Source organism: Cicer arietinum, chromosome 5, assembly GCF_000331145.2.
Source record: "Cicer arietinum cultivar CDC Frontier isolate Library 1 chromosome 5, Cicar.CDCFrontier_v2.0, whole genome shotgun sequence".
Lineage (NCBI taxonomy): Eukaryota > Viridiplantae > Streptophyta > Magnoliopsida > Fabales > Fabaceae > Cicer > Cicer arietinum.
Window position 1 is genome coordinate 55,508,310 of NC_021164.2, and position 19,966 is coordinate 55,528,275.

A 19,966-nucleotide genomic window follows, 5' to 3' on the forward strand; every position below is an offset into this window, starting at 1 on the left:
CAAATCATCTAAAAAATTAATGTTGGAACGAGTGATGGTATTTATTGACGCTTTAAAGGTCACGAAGATGAAGGAGAAAGAGAATGAAAGATGAAGGAGAATGTTGAGAACGAAAAATGGAGGTATTAGGGTTTGCGATGATGAAAGAGAAAGTTTGGATCGAAAAATGACACACAATTTGGAGTTATTTATGGTAGTGTGAGGCAAGAAAGTGTTCAAAACATTTAAGTCACTCAAAATAATATATTTTGGTATGTACTATTATATAATATCATCAAATTTTTAAATTTATTTTTTAAGACTGTTTTAAAATAATTTTTTTATTATAATTATAATTAAAATTTAATTATAAAAATAATTTATTTAATTATTGAGATTAAAATTAAATAGATAAATGTATTAAAACTCATAATTTATATGATTTAATATAGAAATGTCGACATGAACAAATTAAAGAATTATTGATCAAAATATTCATAATTTGGATACACATTTGATAGTATCATAGAAATTGTTTTACCTTTAGAGTTATCTAGAGGCAACTAGAATAGAGGCAACCAACTTTTATATTTTTTCAAATTTAAATTATTAAATTGTTAAGTTTTATCTTTTAGGTCCATTTTAAAATAACGTCTTTTTATGATTTTCATTAAACTTTGATGAGTAATTTGGATTTTATAATAGTGTGAACTACTACACATAATTCCAAAATATTAATTATATATTATTAATATTTACAAATTATTAGGTATTTTGTAATTTTACTGTGTCTACTGTGGTAATACTAATATACTAGAAGACATTTAATTAAATTAATTAGTTCTAGCACAGAATTATACAAATTAATTTAGTTGGAACAACAAGTTGAGATATATTGAATGACTCATTTTGGGTGTCGTATGTAATACTCAAGATGAGTAGCCTTGGCTCAGGTAGAAAATTTGGATCACCATTTATTTCACAAATCAATTCTTTTGTGTTTTGGAGAAATTCTTTTTGTTATTGTAATTATTTTTTATTTTTGAGTACTATTGTATTTCCTTTTTAATTCACAAGTAAATGTTACTATTGTAATTCAAAACAAGTATAGTGTATCTTTCCAAAATACAAAAACTCATGTAATTGGGATTTAAAAATTACGAATATAAAATAGATTTAATTAATATATATTAACAATGTAAAGATGATTTACATTATCAAATCACAATTATTAGATCACAACAAATGTATAATTTTAATTATTTTTATTTTAAAAGTCACACAAATAAAAGATTGTGATATGTTGATAATTTAAAACATGACACTAAAAATGTATCAAAATAAATCTCAAAATATAGTCTATTATAAAGTAGTAAAATATATTTTCTTTGCATTTAATTATGAACACCAATTAGCAAAGTAATCTCCAAGCTTATAAAAAACAAACACAAAAACTAAGCTCTAAAGTCTACTTATAGCTTAAATTTCTAATTTGCATGTTGTAGTTTTTCCTATTTACTTTTTTATTAATTTGTTTGAATATTTTATAATGGAATAGAATATAAAAGAGGATTCCATCTAATTCCTCTGAAATTGGAGGTGAAGTGAACATTAGAAGATGGTTTAATCAAAAAAATATTAGATGGTACAACCTCAAATAGTTCAATAAATTTTTCTCCTAAACTCATAAACATAGCAATTCAAATTTTGAACTTTCTAAACAGAAATGATTTTATTCAACTGAACCAGAACAACCAGACTAATCCATTACAATACAGGTAACAAATTTGGAAGGCTAGGCAAATTTTGGTAATAAAAAAAACAAATAGAAATATAAGTTATTGATTTATTTTCATATAGAAGCAGATGCATTGAGTCAGTGCACCTACTATATAATATATAGAAAGCCATTATGTTTTTTTATTGGCAATTACAAACTTGTCATTATATTTAATATAATGCTCTCTATGCTATACAGAGAAGATCTGAAATTATGGTACGCGGCATTCTTCAATGTTCCAAATTTCCTTAGCATACTGAGCAATTGTCCTGTCACTGCTGAACTTCCCACTCCCAGCAGTGCTTAAGATTGACATTTTTAGCCACCTTTTCTTATCACTGCACCATGCAAAACATATCAAAATTTTACTTGTCAGCACGTCATAACCAATCATCTGTGTGACTTTAGACACAATGTATATAAATTAAATCCAAATAGTTATGGTTAAAATTGATTTTGAAGGGAAATGATTTGCTTGGATAATTTTACTCTAAAAAATAGTTTGATATAAAACCTAGTGTAAAATTTTCAACCTAATGAAAATTTTACTAAAATCACGATTTGAAGGTAAAATCAATTTTGATTCAATGTAATCAAACATCTAGAGTTTTATTAAAATTGCATTTTGATATGACGAAATCGACTTCGACACTCCACAGTGAATCCAAACTCACTTTAACCACAAACAACTAGAAGGGAAATTAAAAGGAGAAATCGCGAAAGATCGAATCTTACCGATATGCTTCATCTACTTTTTCCTGAGCATCCATGTAGCTTGCGAAGTCATAACCAACAAGAAAGTAATCACCACGACCATAGCCAGAATTTCCTTCCAAGGACTCGAGCAATGGGTTGTAGTCATAGCTTCCAAACACTCCACTCCTAATAAACTTCTTTGCCTCTTCGAATCGCGGATCCGGTTTGAACTTTAAGTCACAGAAAATGGTAATGTTAGCAGTCATTATATAAATTTTATAGTTAGTTTGATTTGTGAAAATATTTTCAATTTTTATTTTGTTTTCATAGGAACTTGGTGTACATTTCAATGAGAAAATGAGACATGCATTGTAGGTTCAGTGAGAATAAAGTATTTTGCCACATCATCCAACTTTCGTAATTGAATTTTGAAATTAGTGGTATGACATGGTAAAATAGAGGACTCCCGCCAAATATTAGTGCAAAACTAATTTACCCGACAATGTATATCCATTACATTCCATTTCTATTAGCTTATTCTGCAATTTTTCTGCAGCATTCTAAACGAGCTTTCGAAAAGAAAAGAAAAAACTATTATTTTCTACATAGGAACTTTGAATGAATGTAAGTACATACCAGTCCATCCTCTCTTTCCTTTCTCAGTCTAGGGACATCCTCTGCTGTTGCACCAAAGAGGAAAAAATTCTCCTCACCAATCTCTTCCCTGATTTCCACATTAGCTCCATCTAAGGTACCTATTATAAGGCATCCATTCAAAGCGAATTTCATGTTGCTCGTGCCACTTGCTTCCATGCCTGCGGTACTAATATGTTGTGATAGCTCACTCCCTGGGATAAGCACCTCCGCCACTGATACATTGTAATTTGGGACAAACACAACCTAAAAAAAGGTTTTGGTACAAGTAAGAACAAGTTTCATCACAATTTGTTCCTCAATCAGCATAATATCAAACTACTATAAGTTCAGCAATTCATATATGTCTCTAGTGATGAAGCACTGACACGTGGCCACCAATAATAATTTGAAAAATGGAAGAAATTGAATTTAACTACATGTTTCCTATACATTGCTTGCTTATATTAGTTACTTGTGTAGCAAAAAATAGCAGCATAAATGATTATTGCAACTATTGTGAAAACACACTTGTATGCAAAAGTAAGTAGTTACCTTCAAGTAGCTATTGACCTCAGGATCAATGTTTACAACTGCCCCAACATCATCGACAAGCTTGACTATCCGTTTAGCATTTGTGTATGTCGCAAACGCCTTTCCTCCGAACATGACAGTGCGTGGAGTTGTACTTTTCCGTTCTTCAGGGCTCATCTCCTATTTTAATAGTTTAGTTATAAAGAAAATATTTAGTATAGTCATATCTTTCATATTATGTCGTGATACTTATTCAATGTCGCATTGAAGAAGCATATGATACTTACTAATATTTTGGAACATTTTTTTATGCCAAAAGGACATTTATTTTGGAACAGAGGGAGTAGTAACTTAGAACAACACGAATTTAAAAAATGTACTCTATCATGCAGTGGTCTGTTTCTCATACCTTTAACTTTTTATATCTATAGATCACACCAAGAATATTTAGTAGCTGCCTCTTGTATTCATGGATACGCTTGACTTGAATGTCGAATAGACTATCAGGGTCAATGCTCTCCCCTGTCACCTGCAGAACGTACTGTGCCAAGCGCTGCTTGTTAGCCATCTTTGCAGCCAGCCACTCTGCTTGTAGCTCTTCATTGTCAGCAAACTATAGGAAAAAACACCAGGAATTGTATGTTAGAATGTTGCAATAATAGGAATCGATTACCTGTAGAGAAGCATTGGGGTACTCACCTGTCGAAGACCTGTTAATAAATCAAGATTAGTTACCCATTGATCAGTTTTTAACCACTTAGTGATTATCCTGCTTAGCTCAGGACTGCAAAAACTGATCCATCTTCGAGGTGTAATGCCGTTAGTTTTATTTTGGAACTTTGTTGGCCATATTGAAACATAATTTGCAAATAATTCTGACTTCAATATATCACTGTGTAACTGGGCAACACCGTTCACCTATAATAGATGGGCAGCAAGAAGTAAATAAATCGCAATTGAAATCAATTTCACAAATAATATATAGATGGTCACAGATAGAAAGAAAATCAGTCATAAAAGCACTAGATGAGGTTGGTTGCATGGATCAATTGACGTCATGAACTCTTTGTCATGTATTAGAGGATAGAAGACATGAATATGGTAAGATGGATGAGACTCTACTTTGAAGTTCAAATAAGTGCGTCACTTACAGTATGAGCAGAAACCACACACAAGTTTGCCATCCGAACAACTGGCTTCTGGGGATTATTGTCCAAGATGCGCATGGTGGAAAGTTCGCTCTCAAGGTCCAATCGGGTTTTACTTATCAATGTAGCGAACTGCAAGCATTTTACGATATAAACCTCGAACATGTCAGTACACTTTTCACGGAGTTAATTGAAAGAGAAACAAGGAAAACAAGCAACCTACTCTCTTGTCAATTTCTTGTATGATTTCCATGTGGCGAGGAAGCAGTTTCCACATTACAGGTTGGGACCATTTCTCCAGCGCTTCAGGGAGGACGGTATGATTAGTGTAAGCAATCGTCCTGGTTACAATATAGCATCAAATTTTAGCAATAAGGAATAAAATTACACACTACAAAAAATTGACAGGTCTAGGAAGCAACAAAACGGAAAACAACTGTTCCATGCAGCGCAACAAGTTCTACAATTTACTGACTTTGTTGTCACTTCCCATGCTTCATCCCATCCAAGCCCTTCATCATCCATAAGTAATCGCATCAACTCTGGTATTGAAAGGGTTGGGTGTGTATCATTCAATTGTACAGCAACCTTTGTTGGGAACTCGGACCAGTTCCAAGGTCCTTGCCTCCTCTCCTTGAATCGGGAAATAATGTCCTGTAATTGGTCCAGAAATGAGAGGAAAACAGTAAGAATAGACTATAGTCTGTCAAACAAAAGATGTGAATATATTCGTCTTTGGTATTTGGTAACATCAAATGACGTAATTTTGGCCCTATTGAATATCTCATCGAAAATATCCAACCCATTGAACCAAAATACATTCTGTCAAAATATAGTCCGAATATAAGATCATTTATCATTGCACCACCGCCGTAAGTTTCAAATCCTAACTCGCTACTAAGAGAGAGCATAAAGAACTTTTAAAATGAAAAGGAGATTTACCAGATGAATTTAACTTACTTGGAGTGATGCACTGCAGAGAAAGTACTGCTGCTTCAGTCTTAGAAGTTTTCCACCTTCTGTGGCATCCCCAGGATACAAAACCGAACAAATCTACAAAATAAAATTTTACTATGGAAATGTTTCACTGAACTTCATGTTTGATTCTTCTTTACAGGGACCAATTCATAGCCAGGGAGTGATGATAATCAAGGTTGAGGACACAAAAATTTAATTTCATTTGTTCTGAAAACTTATAAATGCAAATACATGCTTATTTCTGAAATCTTATAACTATAATAGTAACAGATTATTTGACAATAACCTGGTTATTCCTGAACATAGTATTCAATATTCATCGATACTGACCTGTTGAGCTCGTGAGTGAAGCACTGAAGCAGATTCAAGTTGACCATCATTGAATAAAAATAAATCAAAATCATCAGCATGCGCTTTTGCTTCCCAGAGGCGAAGACTGATAGTGTTCTTGGTTTTGTATCCAGGGATTGGCACATCATAAGCTAGTGCTTGCACAACTTCTCCGCCAACCCATTTTCGGCTGTCATACAAACCAAACAGTAAGAACTTCTATTTTGCAAGCTTTCACTATCATAGAGAGTCATACACCAAAGCAGCCTAAAACTAATTTTCATAGTAACGAAGTAGATTTACACTCACCTTCCATCAGGATTAACCTCGACCTGGCCAAAGAATTTGACGGGGTACAAAATGTCATGCCTCACAATTTCCCAGGGGCTAAACTTCTGTTTGATTTTCATATGATTTTATGCATCAGTATCCCGTAAATATTAGTGTTGTCAATCATGGATTGCAAAAACTAACGGTTTGTTCAAATTCTGATACGCAACAATGCTATAGCACCGCTATAGTAGCTATTTGACAACATTTTGTACTAAATAGCGTATTGTAGAAACATAGTTGTTTGTTCAAATTCTCATATACTATAGTGATACTATAGCCATTATTTAACAAAACTTGTTGAAATATGTGATGTAGTTTCATGGATTCAAAAGAAAGAATATAAATCAAACCTCAAGCCAGTCCTCTGCAACTTCCTCCTGACCTTCTTTCGCAATTATCTGCTTAAATAGTCCGTACCTATACCTCAAACCATAACCCCAAGCAGGCAAATTAAGTGTTGCCATGGAATCCAGAAAGCAAGAAGCAAGCCTACCAAGACCACCATTTCCTAGTGCTGCATCCTTCTCCTGTAAAAAGATTCACGTTGAAGGGTTCAGCAATCATTTTTTATACGCTAGATATCAAAACTAATCATAGATATGAAGTAATTTAGATTCATAGTAGAATCTTTCATGTTGAACAATGAAAGTTTAATTTGTTACTACTGTTCCTGGGTGACAAACATGAGAAATAATAATAATTTGTATAATGAAAAATGTTTTTGAATAACCCCCTTGGTTTATCTATCAGTTAAATAATTTGGCAAAATAAAGTAGCATTAGATAACTTATTACTTATTAGACTAAATGTTGCAATTTTCTATTACCTGCTCCGTTATTTCTTCAAGTTCAAGTCCAAATTTGCGCAAAGCATCAGCATATGCATCTTGGATGTTCAGATTTCCAATAGCATTGGTCAAAGCTCGACCTTGAAGGAACTCCATTGATAAGTAGTAAGTTTGCTTGGGATCAACTTTGTGAAAATGTAAGTATGTTTCATTCCATTGCTGAAATAATTATCACCAAAGCATCAGTCATATTCAAATAAAACAATACAAAGTATACTAACCTAGGACGTAAATCAAAAGTGAAGAAAGTAAAATTTGAAAAACATTCTTATTTAATTACCCTTAGTCTAGGTATTTTTTTTATCTTAACTAAATTCGGAAAAAATGAATCACAACTTGCACAAATTCAAGTTAATGTGTTTGAAGTTCAGTTCAACTCAAGTTACTGAATTGAACCGTCACATGAAGAAGTAAAAGAGGTTCACAACTTTACATACACACACACGCACACAATTCATTTAAACAGTCAAGTTGGTGGTATGATCATTTTGTTGTCCTACAACTTTCTGACACAAAAAAAAAGTTATTTTAATGAAACTTGATCCTCAATTCAATTGCTATTAAGTTAGAAACACCACCAATCACAATTATACCCTATGAAGTAATGTCAATTGGCAGAGACATCGATATCAGACACGACATCAATAATAATTTGAAAAATGGAATAAAGTGAATCATCAGTGTCATCTCAGTGTCCACCGACACATGTTAGACACACCAACACACCTTCAATCTAAACCTTTGATCTCAAATGTCGGAGCTACACAGATCATACTTGTAATAATAATACCATGAAAGTAAAACAAATGCATATTCCTAGAGAAAGTGCACACTTCTATATAAATGAAAAGCCATTGACTCAAAGAAATGATAATTCAAAAACTAAAACACATGCATTAGAGATCCAAACTCCAAGTAAATGTACCATCAATTCATATACCTGAATGAGGCGATCACGAACACTCTCAGCAGTTGCATAGTAAGCTTGTTCAAGCTCAAACTTGAAAGGTGAAAAATGAGGACTATACTGAGAATGGTAACTGATGTTAGAAGCAATCTCATCAGGTTTTTCAGCCAATGGATTTGCCACAGCTGCAACTTTAGCAGCAACTAGAGAACCACCACCATTAGTCTCTACTTTGGAACCCATTTCCAAATCCTTATCTTTAACCTATCACCAGACAAAAAGAGAAAAAAATTACACTACCCTTTAATCAAATTGTTACAAAAATGGAAACTTTATACAATAAAAATGAAAATGGTGATGAATAAAAAGCAACCCAAGTGAGAGAAAAGCACCAGTTCCACTTTCCAAGTTGAAGATGAATAATTGAAGAAATGCATTGGAAAAAGGAGAAATGAAGAGATTAAAAAGGAAAAAGAGAATCTGGGTTTGGAAGCATATGAAAAGATATTTGAAGGAATGGAATTGCTAGGCCAAGAAAGAGTATCAGAAGATATGATGCTAAACGATTCCTCAAGTGAGACTCGGACCACATGAAGTAGACAGAGAAAGGTTTGGACATGGATATGTATATGTGAATGATCATGAAAAGAAAAGGAGAAAATATCTGGGATTTTATTTTTATTTTTATTTTTTTTTGTGAATATCTCTATTTAAAAAAAAATATTTAATATACTTCACTCGCTCAATTAAATATATTAAATAGTTCACTTATATGCACTAAAATTCCAAAATACTTCACTTTTATTGTAACTTTCTAAGTAAATTTCTTTTGATCTAATGTAAAAATAAGATATTAATGTTTTTAAGTACAATTTTATTGATGATTAATATTTCTTGATTATTTGATTGATTATTTTTTAATAGTCTCTCATCTTCGAATTATATTATTCTATACCCAAAGGTCAATTGAGTGATTTAAATCTAGTTCTACTCAAAACATAATGTTACTAGGATATTTATGTTTATATTTAGTGTATGATTGAGAATGAGATATATAACACTTGAGGTGTTAGAGTGGCAAGAGTGCTTTTATATATTGAGTTGAAAATTTTTTTAGCGTTCTAAAATGATTATTAATTTAATTTTAATTAATAAAAAAATAAATATATTAAAGTATTTTTTATAGGTATTTGTTAAATGTCTATGAAAGTTACTATGCATCTAAAATTAAAAAATTTATATTAAAATTGTTAAATTTTAAACTTAAAACAATTTAAAAACAAATTTGTCAATATATAAGTTTAATTTATCTGACAAATAACGATTCAGACTTAAATTAAAAATATTGTAATTGTATGTGAATATTGTTATTATTTACTTTTAAATAAAAAACAAATTTGTCAAAACAAAAACAAGACTTCTAATAAATTTTCAATCAAATATTTGGTTTTTTAACGAGTTGTTAAGACACGTGTTAACATTTGTGACTTTTTATAAATAAGGATATTAAAAAAATGACAAGAAGATGGAAATTTTGTATTGAAGTTGAGAAGAGTGAGAGTGAAGGAAAGAAGAAGAGGTCACATGAAAGGGTTGGATTAGCATTGTTATTTGGGACGGTGAGAAGGTGGACACGTCGTTACTTCTATTGGAAGCGGTAGCAACGTGAAAAGATTAATGTATTACTATATAAACGTGGTTAAATCCGACGGACAATAATTTTTCTCCTTTTCGTTTTAATAAAAAATTAATATTCTTTTGATATTCACGTCACGTAAGGGAAACAATAGGAATATTATTTTGTTCAATGTTTTGGTTTTAGTGTTTAAAATTATATAAATAAAAAATATTAGTAATCTTTGATCAAGATGGGATAATTTAAATTTAGATTTTATATTTAAAAATAATTAAAATTTGAACTGATTAGTCTGTCTAAATGTGTTAACTGCATTGTAATCATACATATGAAATTCAAACTCCAAGTCACAACAACATAAAGGATATAATATATAGTCAAAAGCAGAAGACTAAAACTTCCACACTAAAATCAATAAGTGTGTGTGACTTCCCTTCTATGCACAATCTCACATCAGTTAGGCCACCAAAGCATACTTTCAACTCTCAACAATCCAAAACATTGAAAATTTCAAAATGGAAATGGTAAATAAATAAATAAATAAATAAATAACTTCATCAAACTAATAGATGCAAGTAATGAACATGATACAAATAAGAATTGTGTTGTAATCTCAGTTGTAGTTCAAGTGGATGAACTGAGACACTCGAAGAAGTTTGAGAATAAGGTCCGGTGTTCGAAACCTGGCTACTAACATAACAACATTTGTCTATAAAAAAAACGTTGTATTGTATTAGCCATTTCAAAAATGAATTTGATTATGCTGAGACAAATTTATTGTTATTATTTATACCATATGACTTATGTCTATTCTTCCTAGAATCTCTCTGAGGAAAATCTGCTGAATGGTGAGAAACAGGAGGAGGATGAGAAAAGACTCTGTCTCTATAATCTTTTCTAATTTCCCATAAAACCTCTGCACAATTCTTCATCGATGGCCGCAATCGTTTCACCGGTGCAAGGCATTGGAAAGCAAGATTGAGAACCTTTTGTACAGCTTTGTTTGAGGCTGAACTTCTCTGAAGCCTTGGATCCATTGCAATCACAGCTTCTCCTTGTTTCAACAACTGCATTGCCTGCATATATATATTACATGCAAATTATGTTATGTCAGTCTAATTAATTCAATGATTCATTGCAAGTGTATATTCTCTCATCTTCATTGTCATGGTGATAATCATAAGATACAAAGTAAAGGGTATGCTATGTTTGCATTTTGTATTATTTGCATGTCTTGTTTAATTTTGTAAGAGAACATAAATCATAGCTTTGCAGAAACATGAGACAAGCTTATTGATTGATTCATTATTATTTCTTTCTATAACCTCCATGTTAATAGCCTTTTGCATATGACAAATAAATGGTTAATAAGTTTCAGTTAAAATCGAATCGATCTGGAGTACCAAGTTTGATTTCTTACTAGAACATTATTTTGTCAGACTTTTGTTATCTCTCAGCCGAACCCAAAGAGGTTAAAAGTTAAAACTATTTGGTGTCTTGTAAAAATCATATTTGATTCTAATTTATATATATATATACTTACCCATTTAATTGTAACTCTCTCACTGAGGTGTCTCTTTGGTTCAATTGGATGTCTTCCTGTCATCATTTCAACAAGTAAAACACCAAAGGAATAAACATCACTCTTTTCAGAGAGGTGTCTTGTTCTCATGTAATCAGGATCCAAGTAACCAGCTGTTCCTTTAACTTGAGTTGAGATATGAGTTGCATTAGGGTCTTCTGATCCCAACCTAGCAAAACCAAAGTCTGACACTTTGGCCCTCAATTTGTCAGTTATTAAGATGTTTGATGCTTTTATGTCTCTGTGAATAATTGGATGATCTGTGTCAATCAAACAATAAGGATGAGAACATAAATAACAAGTACAAAATGCCATTAATCTGTTTTGTTTTCATATAACTTGTAAGCTATTATGAAGAGCTTATCAAAAATAAGTTGAAAACATCTTATAAATATATCATAAACTATTATCATAAGCTCCACCGAACACTGTGGCAAACACTTGTGCCAAGAGACGAGCTCAAATAAGTTGTTCATAAGATAATTCAAAAGCAACATATTCCTTCCATAACAAAATATATGCAAAATTAGTTACTTACACTTATTAAGATAATTAGTTATTCACATTTAATCTTGTTAATCTCATTTAAAAATTCAACTTCATTGCCTAAATTACCTCTCATCTCATTTAAATGCATAAAAAAGGACAATTTTGGTATATTTTCATTAAATAGATAAAAGAATCAATTTTTATTTACAGTTTAGATGTGACAGTTTTTTTATAGTTTCTTACTGAGGGAGTATATGATTAGCTGTTACTTGTTAGAATACTGCATTTGAGTATAGGTTGATACTATACAATGCTTTTTGTTACATATCTTACTTTTTAATCTAGTTTTATAAACAAAGGCAAATACCTGTGTACATGTGAAGATATGTAATTGCATGAGCTACATCAATTGCTATGTCTAGACGTTCACCAATTTCTAGTCCATTTCCCCTTACACCTGCATTAGCAATTGAAAATCTTTATCACATTATATCAATTGCTTATACTACTATGTACTCTGGAATGAAATATAAGTTAAAATAATAACTAAAAATTATGTGTCTGGTCTTAAATTAAGACTAGATACATCAACTTTTCAGTTAACATTTTCCTTATAATTCATTTTAAAGGGAATATAATATAGCAATTTATTATAAATATTTCAGTAGGCAAGTCCTTAGACATACCATCTAGATGTTCCCTAAGAGTTCCATTATTAACATATTCAATAACAATAATCTTTTCATCTCCATGCTCCAAATATCCATACCACCTCACAAGATTCAAATGCTCAATTTTTGACAAGGTGTTTATCTCATTCTTGAACTCAGCCAAGTGCTTCTTATGTACATCCTGTTAATAAACATTTCAATATCAGAAGCTCTCATTGATAAAAACAAACAAAACAAAACTAAGATATATATGATGAATCTGATTATTTTCATCAATTTCAATCACATTTGAACAGGTTCTAGATAGAGATTGGAAACTATGAAGCATTGATACAGACACCAGACACTATTAATATGTCGTTATCAATAAAATTTGAGTAATAGAAATAATTGAATGTAGCTGCATACATCAGTGTTAGACATCGACAAATATCAGACACACTATACATGTCTTCAATATAAGTGTGGGTGTTGCCTGATGGAAAATAGTCAAAAGATGAACTTATTTATGTCATCATACCTTACTGGCACACTTGACAGCCACAAGGGATCCATCAGAAAGCTTTCCCTTGTATACTATTCCAAACCCTCCTTCACCAATCTTATTATCTACAGAGAATTTTGCTGTTGCCTTGTAAATTTCCTCAAAGGTAAAGTTTCCCATTCCAAGCTGAATACTTGAAGTGCTAGATGATGCTGCTGAGGATTGAGAAGATTTCCATTTTGATGAACTCTTAGAACTATCAGATGATACATCTGTTGAAGCTGCAAATTCCAATAATAAATATTACCCTTTATAAGATGAATAAAAAAGTTTTCCTTTTTCACAATCTCAACACCAATATACATAAAGGGTAAACCATAAAAAACATAATAATAAAATAAATTCACATATATCATCAAATAGAATAAGAAAACATATATTAATTATTCATCATACTTACATGATACTCCTCTAACTTTGTTCCTTGTGGAATTATTTTCAGCAGCTTCTGAGGTTGTTTTTGTATTCCCAGGAAGAAACAATGTAAAAAGGCTTCCACATACCTTGACAACAGACTTGAAATATGTAAGGGCAGTATGGTCATTCTTAGTATTACTCCTATTTGTTCCATTGTCCTTGCCTGCACTACCACTTTTGTGACCAACTTTCTTTTTTCTTTGGTTAGATTGATGCAAGTTGGGGCCTCCTTGTTTTTTCATTTGAAGAAACTAAAGTGTATTCAATTTGAACATCATCTCTATTTAAGCTATATAATCAAAAGGGATATGATTTAAGTTGCTTTCATTATTTTATCATCATATGTAGTTTCATTCACACCTGCAAAAGTGTTTTTTTTTTACTTTCTTTCTTTCAAAAAGTTTGACATTTTAAAAGGAGTGCTATCAGTTACCATACCAAGTCAAAGGATCAGCATCCAAGAAGCCAAACAAAAACAAAAAATATAAAATAAATTTAAACTATTAAAATAAAATAAATTAAAAACTATTTTAAAAATGTAAATTTCAAACTATTCCATTTCAATGGCGAGCTGTAGTTAGACCTGAATGTGCTAGTATTAGTCGCTCTACGCGGTTTCACATATATATGTGACTTGAAAGGACTTTCCTTTTGGTCTTTGTTTTTGAAATGAGAAATGTTTTTGACTAAAAATTGTCACATTATTATATTAAGATATTTTTTAGTCTAAAATCATCCATTGAAATTGCATTTTTCCTTCATTTTATTTAAATAAATAGCTTCCACACGAATTTAGTTTTTCTTCGTATTTTTTGTTGTATTACTTTATTTTTTCATCTTGGTGCGGCGCTTTTTCCTGTTTAGATGCGGTGTTTGTTTTGGTTCAGATTAATAGAGTAAATTTAGTTGATTATAGATTTCGATCAATGAATTTGGCACTAGGCATAGATATTACGGACACATAATTTTTCATATTTGTAGAGTTATTGTTGTTTTGTGTCATGTTTACGATATTAACATGAATGTTGTGAATATGTTCGCAAATTCATCATTTATATGTTTTTAGCAAATTTAAATTTCTATTGATATTTTACTATTTGAATCTATTAATATGGTTTTTTTAGCCAATATGTCCATGAAATTATAGGGGTCAATCATTTTTCCTCACTTGTTCATCTTCCTCTTATTCACTATTCCCATCATTTACTTGTTTCTGTCATCACCACTCATTAATAGTCTTTGATTATTTGTTATTTGTGATTAGAAGGAATGATTTGATGGCAGGTTTCGTTTAAAAAAAATTGAGTTTCAAATTGGTTTACAAAGTTGGACAATTTAACTCATGTTCTACGTGTTTATCAAATCAGACAATTTAGCATCTATCTGACGTGACATTGAGTTGCCTAACAGTTGGTCTAGTCGCGTAAGCAGTTAATGTTCACATCAACCTCATTAACGAAACAAATTAACGAATAAGTTAATTTGTCCGACCATTCAATTTAATGATGTTATTTACCTATTTTTAAATTTCAAAGAAATAAATGTCAGACTCCTACAATTTTAAGGGGCAAATTGACGATTTACTCGTTAAAGAATTTATTTTTGTCATTGTCAAATAGCAAGGGAAGAAAGACAAATATAAAACTCTTAGGTAAATGTTTAGTAAACTTTAAAGTCTTCCTTGTCTTACACTACACTATTCCTTTACCTTAAATTTCTTTATATACATAAAATAAAGTAAAGCAAGAGAAACTCAATTTTGTAGCTTTCGTAAGTCGTTGAATGATTGACTAAATACCACATCAATGTTCCTATTTTACTGGATACCATATCAATGTTTAACAAAGGACACTGATTTATTTTTGTTATTTGCAATTAGTCATACTGAACTTTTTGTTTCATTTTTCCCCTTAAAAAATGAATGCATTTTAAAGAAATTATCATAATTTCCTAACCTAAAATTGAAACACCTCTCTAGGGCAACATGGAAAATGAAAAAAAAGACATAATTTGCAAATACTAACAAGTGCCCTGAGTGCGTGTTCAATTCCTTAAAAATTATTTTGCAAGTTGTATATTCAACTCAAAACTTCTATTTTTTAATTCCTTAACTAAGACACTTGTTTACAAGTTACAAAAAATGTGATCAAACATAGATTGACTAAAGGGTGTGCAAGCTGTCAATAGTTTCACTTTGAATTTTCCTCTGTGGTTTGCAACTGAAGAATTACTCGTTTGACAATTCTAGGAAATTGATATGCACTTATCTGATATAATGGGAGAGTCAGAAGGTATTCCTGGAAATTAATTAGAAGACCCACAAAACGTGATGTACTTGATGACCACACTAATTTTTTTAAGTTAACCGAAAGTATAAACTAATCAAAAGTACAAAACATGATGTACTTGATAACGACGCTTATTTTTTTTACTCAATGTTTAAATTATTAATTATACCACCTCCATCTTATATATAAGAAAAAGATTGATCAACAAAAATTAATGTATAATACATCAACTTTTATTGCCCTAATTTTATTTTATATATAAGACCGGAGGAAAATTTATTTTGACTATAAACATACTAATCAAAAGTAGAATATATGCTGATACAAAGGGATCAATTCTTGAATTTAACATGTGGAGGATGCTGCAATAATAACTGACAAGGAAAACAAAGAGATATGTTACTGGCATCTTCTTGAGTAAAAAATTAGAATAGTATTTATTGCTATACATGGTTTCCAAATTGGGCAAAACCTTGTGGCTAGTGTGAACATACACTTCAGTGTTTTACTTTTCCTATAATAATAATCACTGATGTGGTCAAATCTAATTCATATAAATATGCTGAAGTATGCCATTCAACAAGAAAAAAAATTAATAGATGCTAGAGACAGGAATTAAACTTTTAAAAATTCAAACAATATTTTGAAGCAGTCCATTTTTTTTATAATTAGAAATAAGAAATAATAGGGACCATAAAAGAGTTTACTTAGCTAATTAAACTCGTTGGTTTGCTTTACTTACAAAAGAACAATAACCTGAAGGAAAACCAATTCTTTTGCAGTTGAATCAAATTAAGCCATTAAAGAAACAAAATAAATGGAATTCAATATTGATAATGAACTCAAGACAAACAGGGAGTTTAGGCTGTAAATCATGATCATGAAGGGAATGTTTGAATTGACAGTGAATTCAATATAATCACAAAAAATATTACACTGATTTTTAACAAAAACTACAATTTAGATCTTCAACAAAAGCACTATACCATAATCACTGCCAAATGAGACATTCACATAATCATACATGTAAAATCAGTTGTCTACAGACCATACTGAAAATTAAAAGAATAATAATAAAAATATTGATGAATAATGAGTTATTTACCACTTGTCAACAGCTCTACACAGCTTTGATGAATTTAGCAAGAACGACTGACTCAATATGTGATTCTGCAAGTGTCAAGAGTTGATTTAACGACCTATTCCATGCACCAAAATCCCCAAGAGATAGTGCTTTTGGAGTTGTACCACAACATTTTTAAGTAATCTAAAGTTCAGTATCCGAAACCATCCAATTGAAATTTAGGATCTCGTAGATGGTCTTCGCCTTCCCATCTAGCAGTTACCAAATTTGGCTGTAACAGATAAGTATTCATGGAATCTCTCAAGTGGTTTCTTGTAACTGCTAAAGTTCCTCCTTTTAACTTTCTTTGGTATTGTTTCTAAAGATTGGCTGCAACCTGTTGATCATGATCATTCCTCAAGGTACTGAACCAATTTACAGCAGCATAGACACAGCCTCCACAGGCTTCCGTACAGGATCTGAGTGACTTTGAGAGCATGGACATCTGCAACTAAATCTTCGCCATTTGAGAATATTTCTACACTAAATTTGTAGTGGCAAAATGAAATCCATATGTCAAAGCCAGCAGCGGCATAAGCTTATGCTGATGAGACTGATGGTAGTCAAGAATAGTGACTTCGGGTTGGTTTGGTGGTCTGAATTGCTGACAAAGAGTTGCACCAACCGCTTATGAACTGAAGGAAGGTTAATCCAAGCTGTCAACACCATCATAGAACATCATTGAAGGCTACTCATATACTTCCCATAAACGGTTAAGGTTGCCTCAAGGAATTCTCAGAGTGAAATCTCAGAGCTCCATTATCAACCCCATTTAGACCAACTTTATGACCACAGTCAATGCATCTCAATTCAAGGAAGTGTTTGATGAGTATTCATATCCCTAATTTGTAATATGAAAGCAGGAATACCCATATCACACTCCATTTGCATCATAAGTAACTTCAACCTAGAAAAAACATTCGCAAATTTGCAATGCACTGGCATTGCCAATCCACCATTTGGAGTATCAATGATAAATTCATCAGTTCATCGGATCAAAGGGGGCAACAGTTTAAAGTCCCTGCACGTTTGAACCATAGCGAATCTCAGTCATAGCAAAACAGCCAGGGTAATCCAAGCTGTCAACACCATAATAGTACTTATCATTGAGTTTCAATGTTCCAAAATCAAGAACAGAGCCACCCCAAAGAACAAAGATTATATTGAACAACCATTTTGATTTCAAGTGAAAAAATCAACGCTAACAACAGCACCTAAAAGAAATGTCAACAATACCAAACTGCACATTTCAAACTCCACATTCATCCATATTATTATTATGAATGGTGCAGACGGTTAAACCTATCAACTATCTGAGAGCTTCAAAATCTGATAAAGAATTTCAATTTTGATCCGGAAATTGCATTTGTGGTATGGATTGATTTGTTGCAAAATTAGAGAGCTGAATAGGAAATTCAAAAAAAATTGCAAGAAGAGCTTCGATGTTAACGTATAATAATAAAAATTAATCAATATAAGTTAGTGTAGGAATATGTATTGTTTTGCTTGGAATTACATAATTGTTATCATAAAAATTAAGAACACTAACTGAAAAGTAAAAAATTATGTGCAAATAAATTAAAAGAATAAACATGAACAAACAAAAATTCATCAGAAATAAAACAGTAATACTTTTCATTAAATTTGAATACACATACATCTCATTGAGAATTACATGTCACAAATCAACCTAAACATCACTGTATTTCCATAATTTGAAGTTTGAATTGCATGATAAAATTACAAAGCTGAACCAAGAAACAAAAGAGTGTTTCTGTTTTAACCTCCGAATCCATAGAGGGTTCTTCCTTGTCTCTTGAGAGCGTAGACAACATCCATAGCAGTGACAGTCTTCCTCCTCGCGTGCTCAGTGTAAGTAACAGCATCACGAATAACGTTTTCCAAAAAGATCTTCAACACACCTCTGGTTTCTTCATAGATCAAACCACTGATCCTCTTCACACCACCTCTTCTCGCCAATCTACGAATAGCGGGCTTTGTGATTCCCTGGATGTTATCGCGAAGAACCTTTCTGTGCCTCTTTGCACCTCCCTTTCCAAGTCCCTTACCACCCTTTCCACGACCAGACATTTTATCGAGAAAATTTGAAGAACAATGTAAATTTGGGGATCTAGGGTTTTGATTTGAATATGAGTGGGAAATGATGAAGGGGATTGGAGTATTTATGTATGATACCGAGCGGGAGGACGAGGAGGGAACTGTGTTTTTGAGTTTTGATCTTCGTCGTTGGATTTTAGTTAATCGACGGTCTTAATTAGCGATCCGCGCATAGTTGCTTTAGGAAATAACAGACGTCGATACATTCATTTTAACGGGTCGATTTTATTTTATTGCTTCAGTGCGGATCAGCACTTTCTTTGTGCCATATTTCAGGTATACGCTGTTTCTTTTTTCTTTCAAAATTAGCATTTGAAAGTCCGTCTCATAAACAAAATACACAAGATAAGATACTATCAATTCAGTATATAATATGAATATTATTAGATCTTAACTATGTAGTAAAAAATTTTTTTTTTTGAATTGGAGTTAGATTAGAAATCGACCTGATAAGAATAATAAATTATACTTTTATTTTTAAAAAATATAAATTAAAATATATAAAATTGAAGTTTAATGAAATAAAAATCATTAAATTTGATATTAAATTTAAAAATAAAACATTAATGATTAATTTTAAAAAATATGAATAATTTTATAAAATTGCAGTCTTTCTATTTTATATAATTTAATAATTCTCTTCAAAATTAAGATAAACATATTTTTTTATAACTGTAATTTTTTATTTATATATAATATATATTAAATTATTATTTAATTGAATTATTTAAATACTTGTGAATCATAAAAAAAATGTTTATTCAATGATATTTAATGAAAAAATTTTAAATATAAAATTATTTGAAAAAAACGATAATTAATTACATATTTGTTCAACAGTTGCAATGTTAATATGTTATAGGTATTCTCAAAACTTTATAGACTATACATTTGCAAAATAATCTAATATTTTGATACAACTTAACGCTTTTA

General features: G+C 31.2%; 3 protein-coding genes and 1 pseudogene across 4 annotated transcripts; all 4 read right to left on the minus strand.

Moving 5' to 3' along the window:
- Positions 1–1,805: 1,805 nt before the first annotated feature.
- On the minus strand, positions 1,806–8,775 carry LOC101510928 (alpha-glucan phosphorylase, H isozyme). Of its 2 annotated transcripts, none has more exons than XM_004500162.4 (16): positions 8,558–8,775; positions 8,199–8,429; positions 7,238–7,417; positions 6,762–6,938; positions 6,388–6,473; positions 6,079–6,268; positions 5,731–5,823; positions 5,246–5,424; positions 4,994–5,111; positions 4,774–4,902; positions 4,322–4,540; positions 4,032–4,235; positions 3,644–3,802; positions 3,092–3,355; positions 2,495–2,685; positions 1,806–2,097 (listed from the first exon to the last, which is right to left on the minus strand). In XM_004500162.4, the coding sequence occupies exons 1-16, from the start codon at positions 8,600–8,602 to the stop codon at positions 1,971–1,973; spliced, it is 2,592 nt and encodes an 863-aa protein (XP_004500219.1). In that variant the 5' UTR covers positions 8,603–8,775; the 3' UTR covers positions 1,806–1,970. The 2 variants fall into 2 exon arrangements, with proteins under 2 accessions (XP_004500219.1, XP_004500220.1); XM_004500163.4 differs by having other exon boundaries at positions 8,539–8,775.
- A 1,559-nt stretch (positions 8,776–10,334) lies between these two features.
- Positions 10,335–13,873, minus strand: LOC101511442 (calmodulin-binding receptor-like cytoplasmic kinase 2). Its single transcript, XM_004500164.4, has 6 exons — positions 13,488–13,873; positions 13,064–13,308; positions 12,559–12,724; positions 12,240–12,329; positions 11,345–11,643; positions 10,335–10,877 (listed from the first exon to the last, which is right to left on the minus strand). Exons 1-6 carry the CDS (start codon positions 13,744–13,746, stop codon positions 10,560–10,562), a joined length of 1,377 nt encoding a protein of 458 aa, XP_004500221.1. The 5' UTR covers positions 13,747–13,873; the 3' UTR covers positions 10,335–10,559.
- A 2,900-nt stretch (positions 13,874–16,773) lies between these two features.
- On the minus strand, positions 16,774–18,580 carry LOC101497419 (acyl-coenzyme A oxidase 2, peroxisomal-like; annotated as a pseudogene).
- On the minus strand, positions 18,523–19,087 carry LOC101511772 (histone H4). The gene has a single exon (XM_004500165.4). The coding sequence runs from the start codon at positions 19,004–19,006 to the stop codon at positions 18,695–18,697; it is 312 nt and encodes a 103-aa protein (XP_004500222.1). The 5' UTR covers positions 19,007–19,087; the 3' UTR covers positions 18,523–18,694.
- Positions 19,088–19,966: the final 879 nt, after the last annotated feature.

What these genes read in the sequence shown, in the direction of transcription:
- LOC101510928 (XM_004500162.4), bottom strand. Translation starts at nt 8,602, where the DNA reads ATGCATTTCTTCAATTATTCATCTTCAACTTGGAAAGTGGAACTG. An exon ending in TTGCAGAGGACTGGCTTGAG is followed by an intron (nt 6,474 to 6,761) that starts GTTTGATTTATA and finishes AAAATCAAACAG; the next exon opens with AAGTTTAGCCCCTGGGAAAT. An exon ending in GAGGTTAATCCTGATGGAAG is followed by an intron (nt 6,269 to 6,387) that starts GTGAGTGTAAAT and finishes TTTGTATGACAG; the next exon opens with CCGAAAATGGGTTGGCGGAG.
- LOC101511442 (XM_004500164.4), bottom strand. Translation starts at nt 13,746, where the DNA reads ATGAAAAAACAAGGAGGCCCCAACTTGCATCAATCTAACCAAAGAAAA. An exon ending in CTGTCAAGTGTGCCAGTAAG is followed by an intron (nt 12,725 to 13,063) that starts GTATGATGACAT and finishes GTTTATTAACAG; the next exon opens with GATGTACATAAGAAGCACTT. An exon ending in ATATCTTCACATGTACACAG is followed by an intron (nt 11,644 to 12,239) that starts GTATTTGCCTTT and finishes TGATTGACACAG; the next exon opens with ATCATCCAATTATTCACAGA.
- LOC101511772 (XM_004500165.4), bottom strand. Translation starts at nt 19,006, where the DNA reads ATGTCTGGTCGTGGAAAGGGTGGTAAGGGACTTGGAAAGGGAGGTGCA.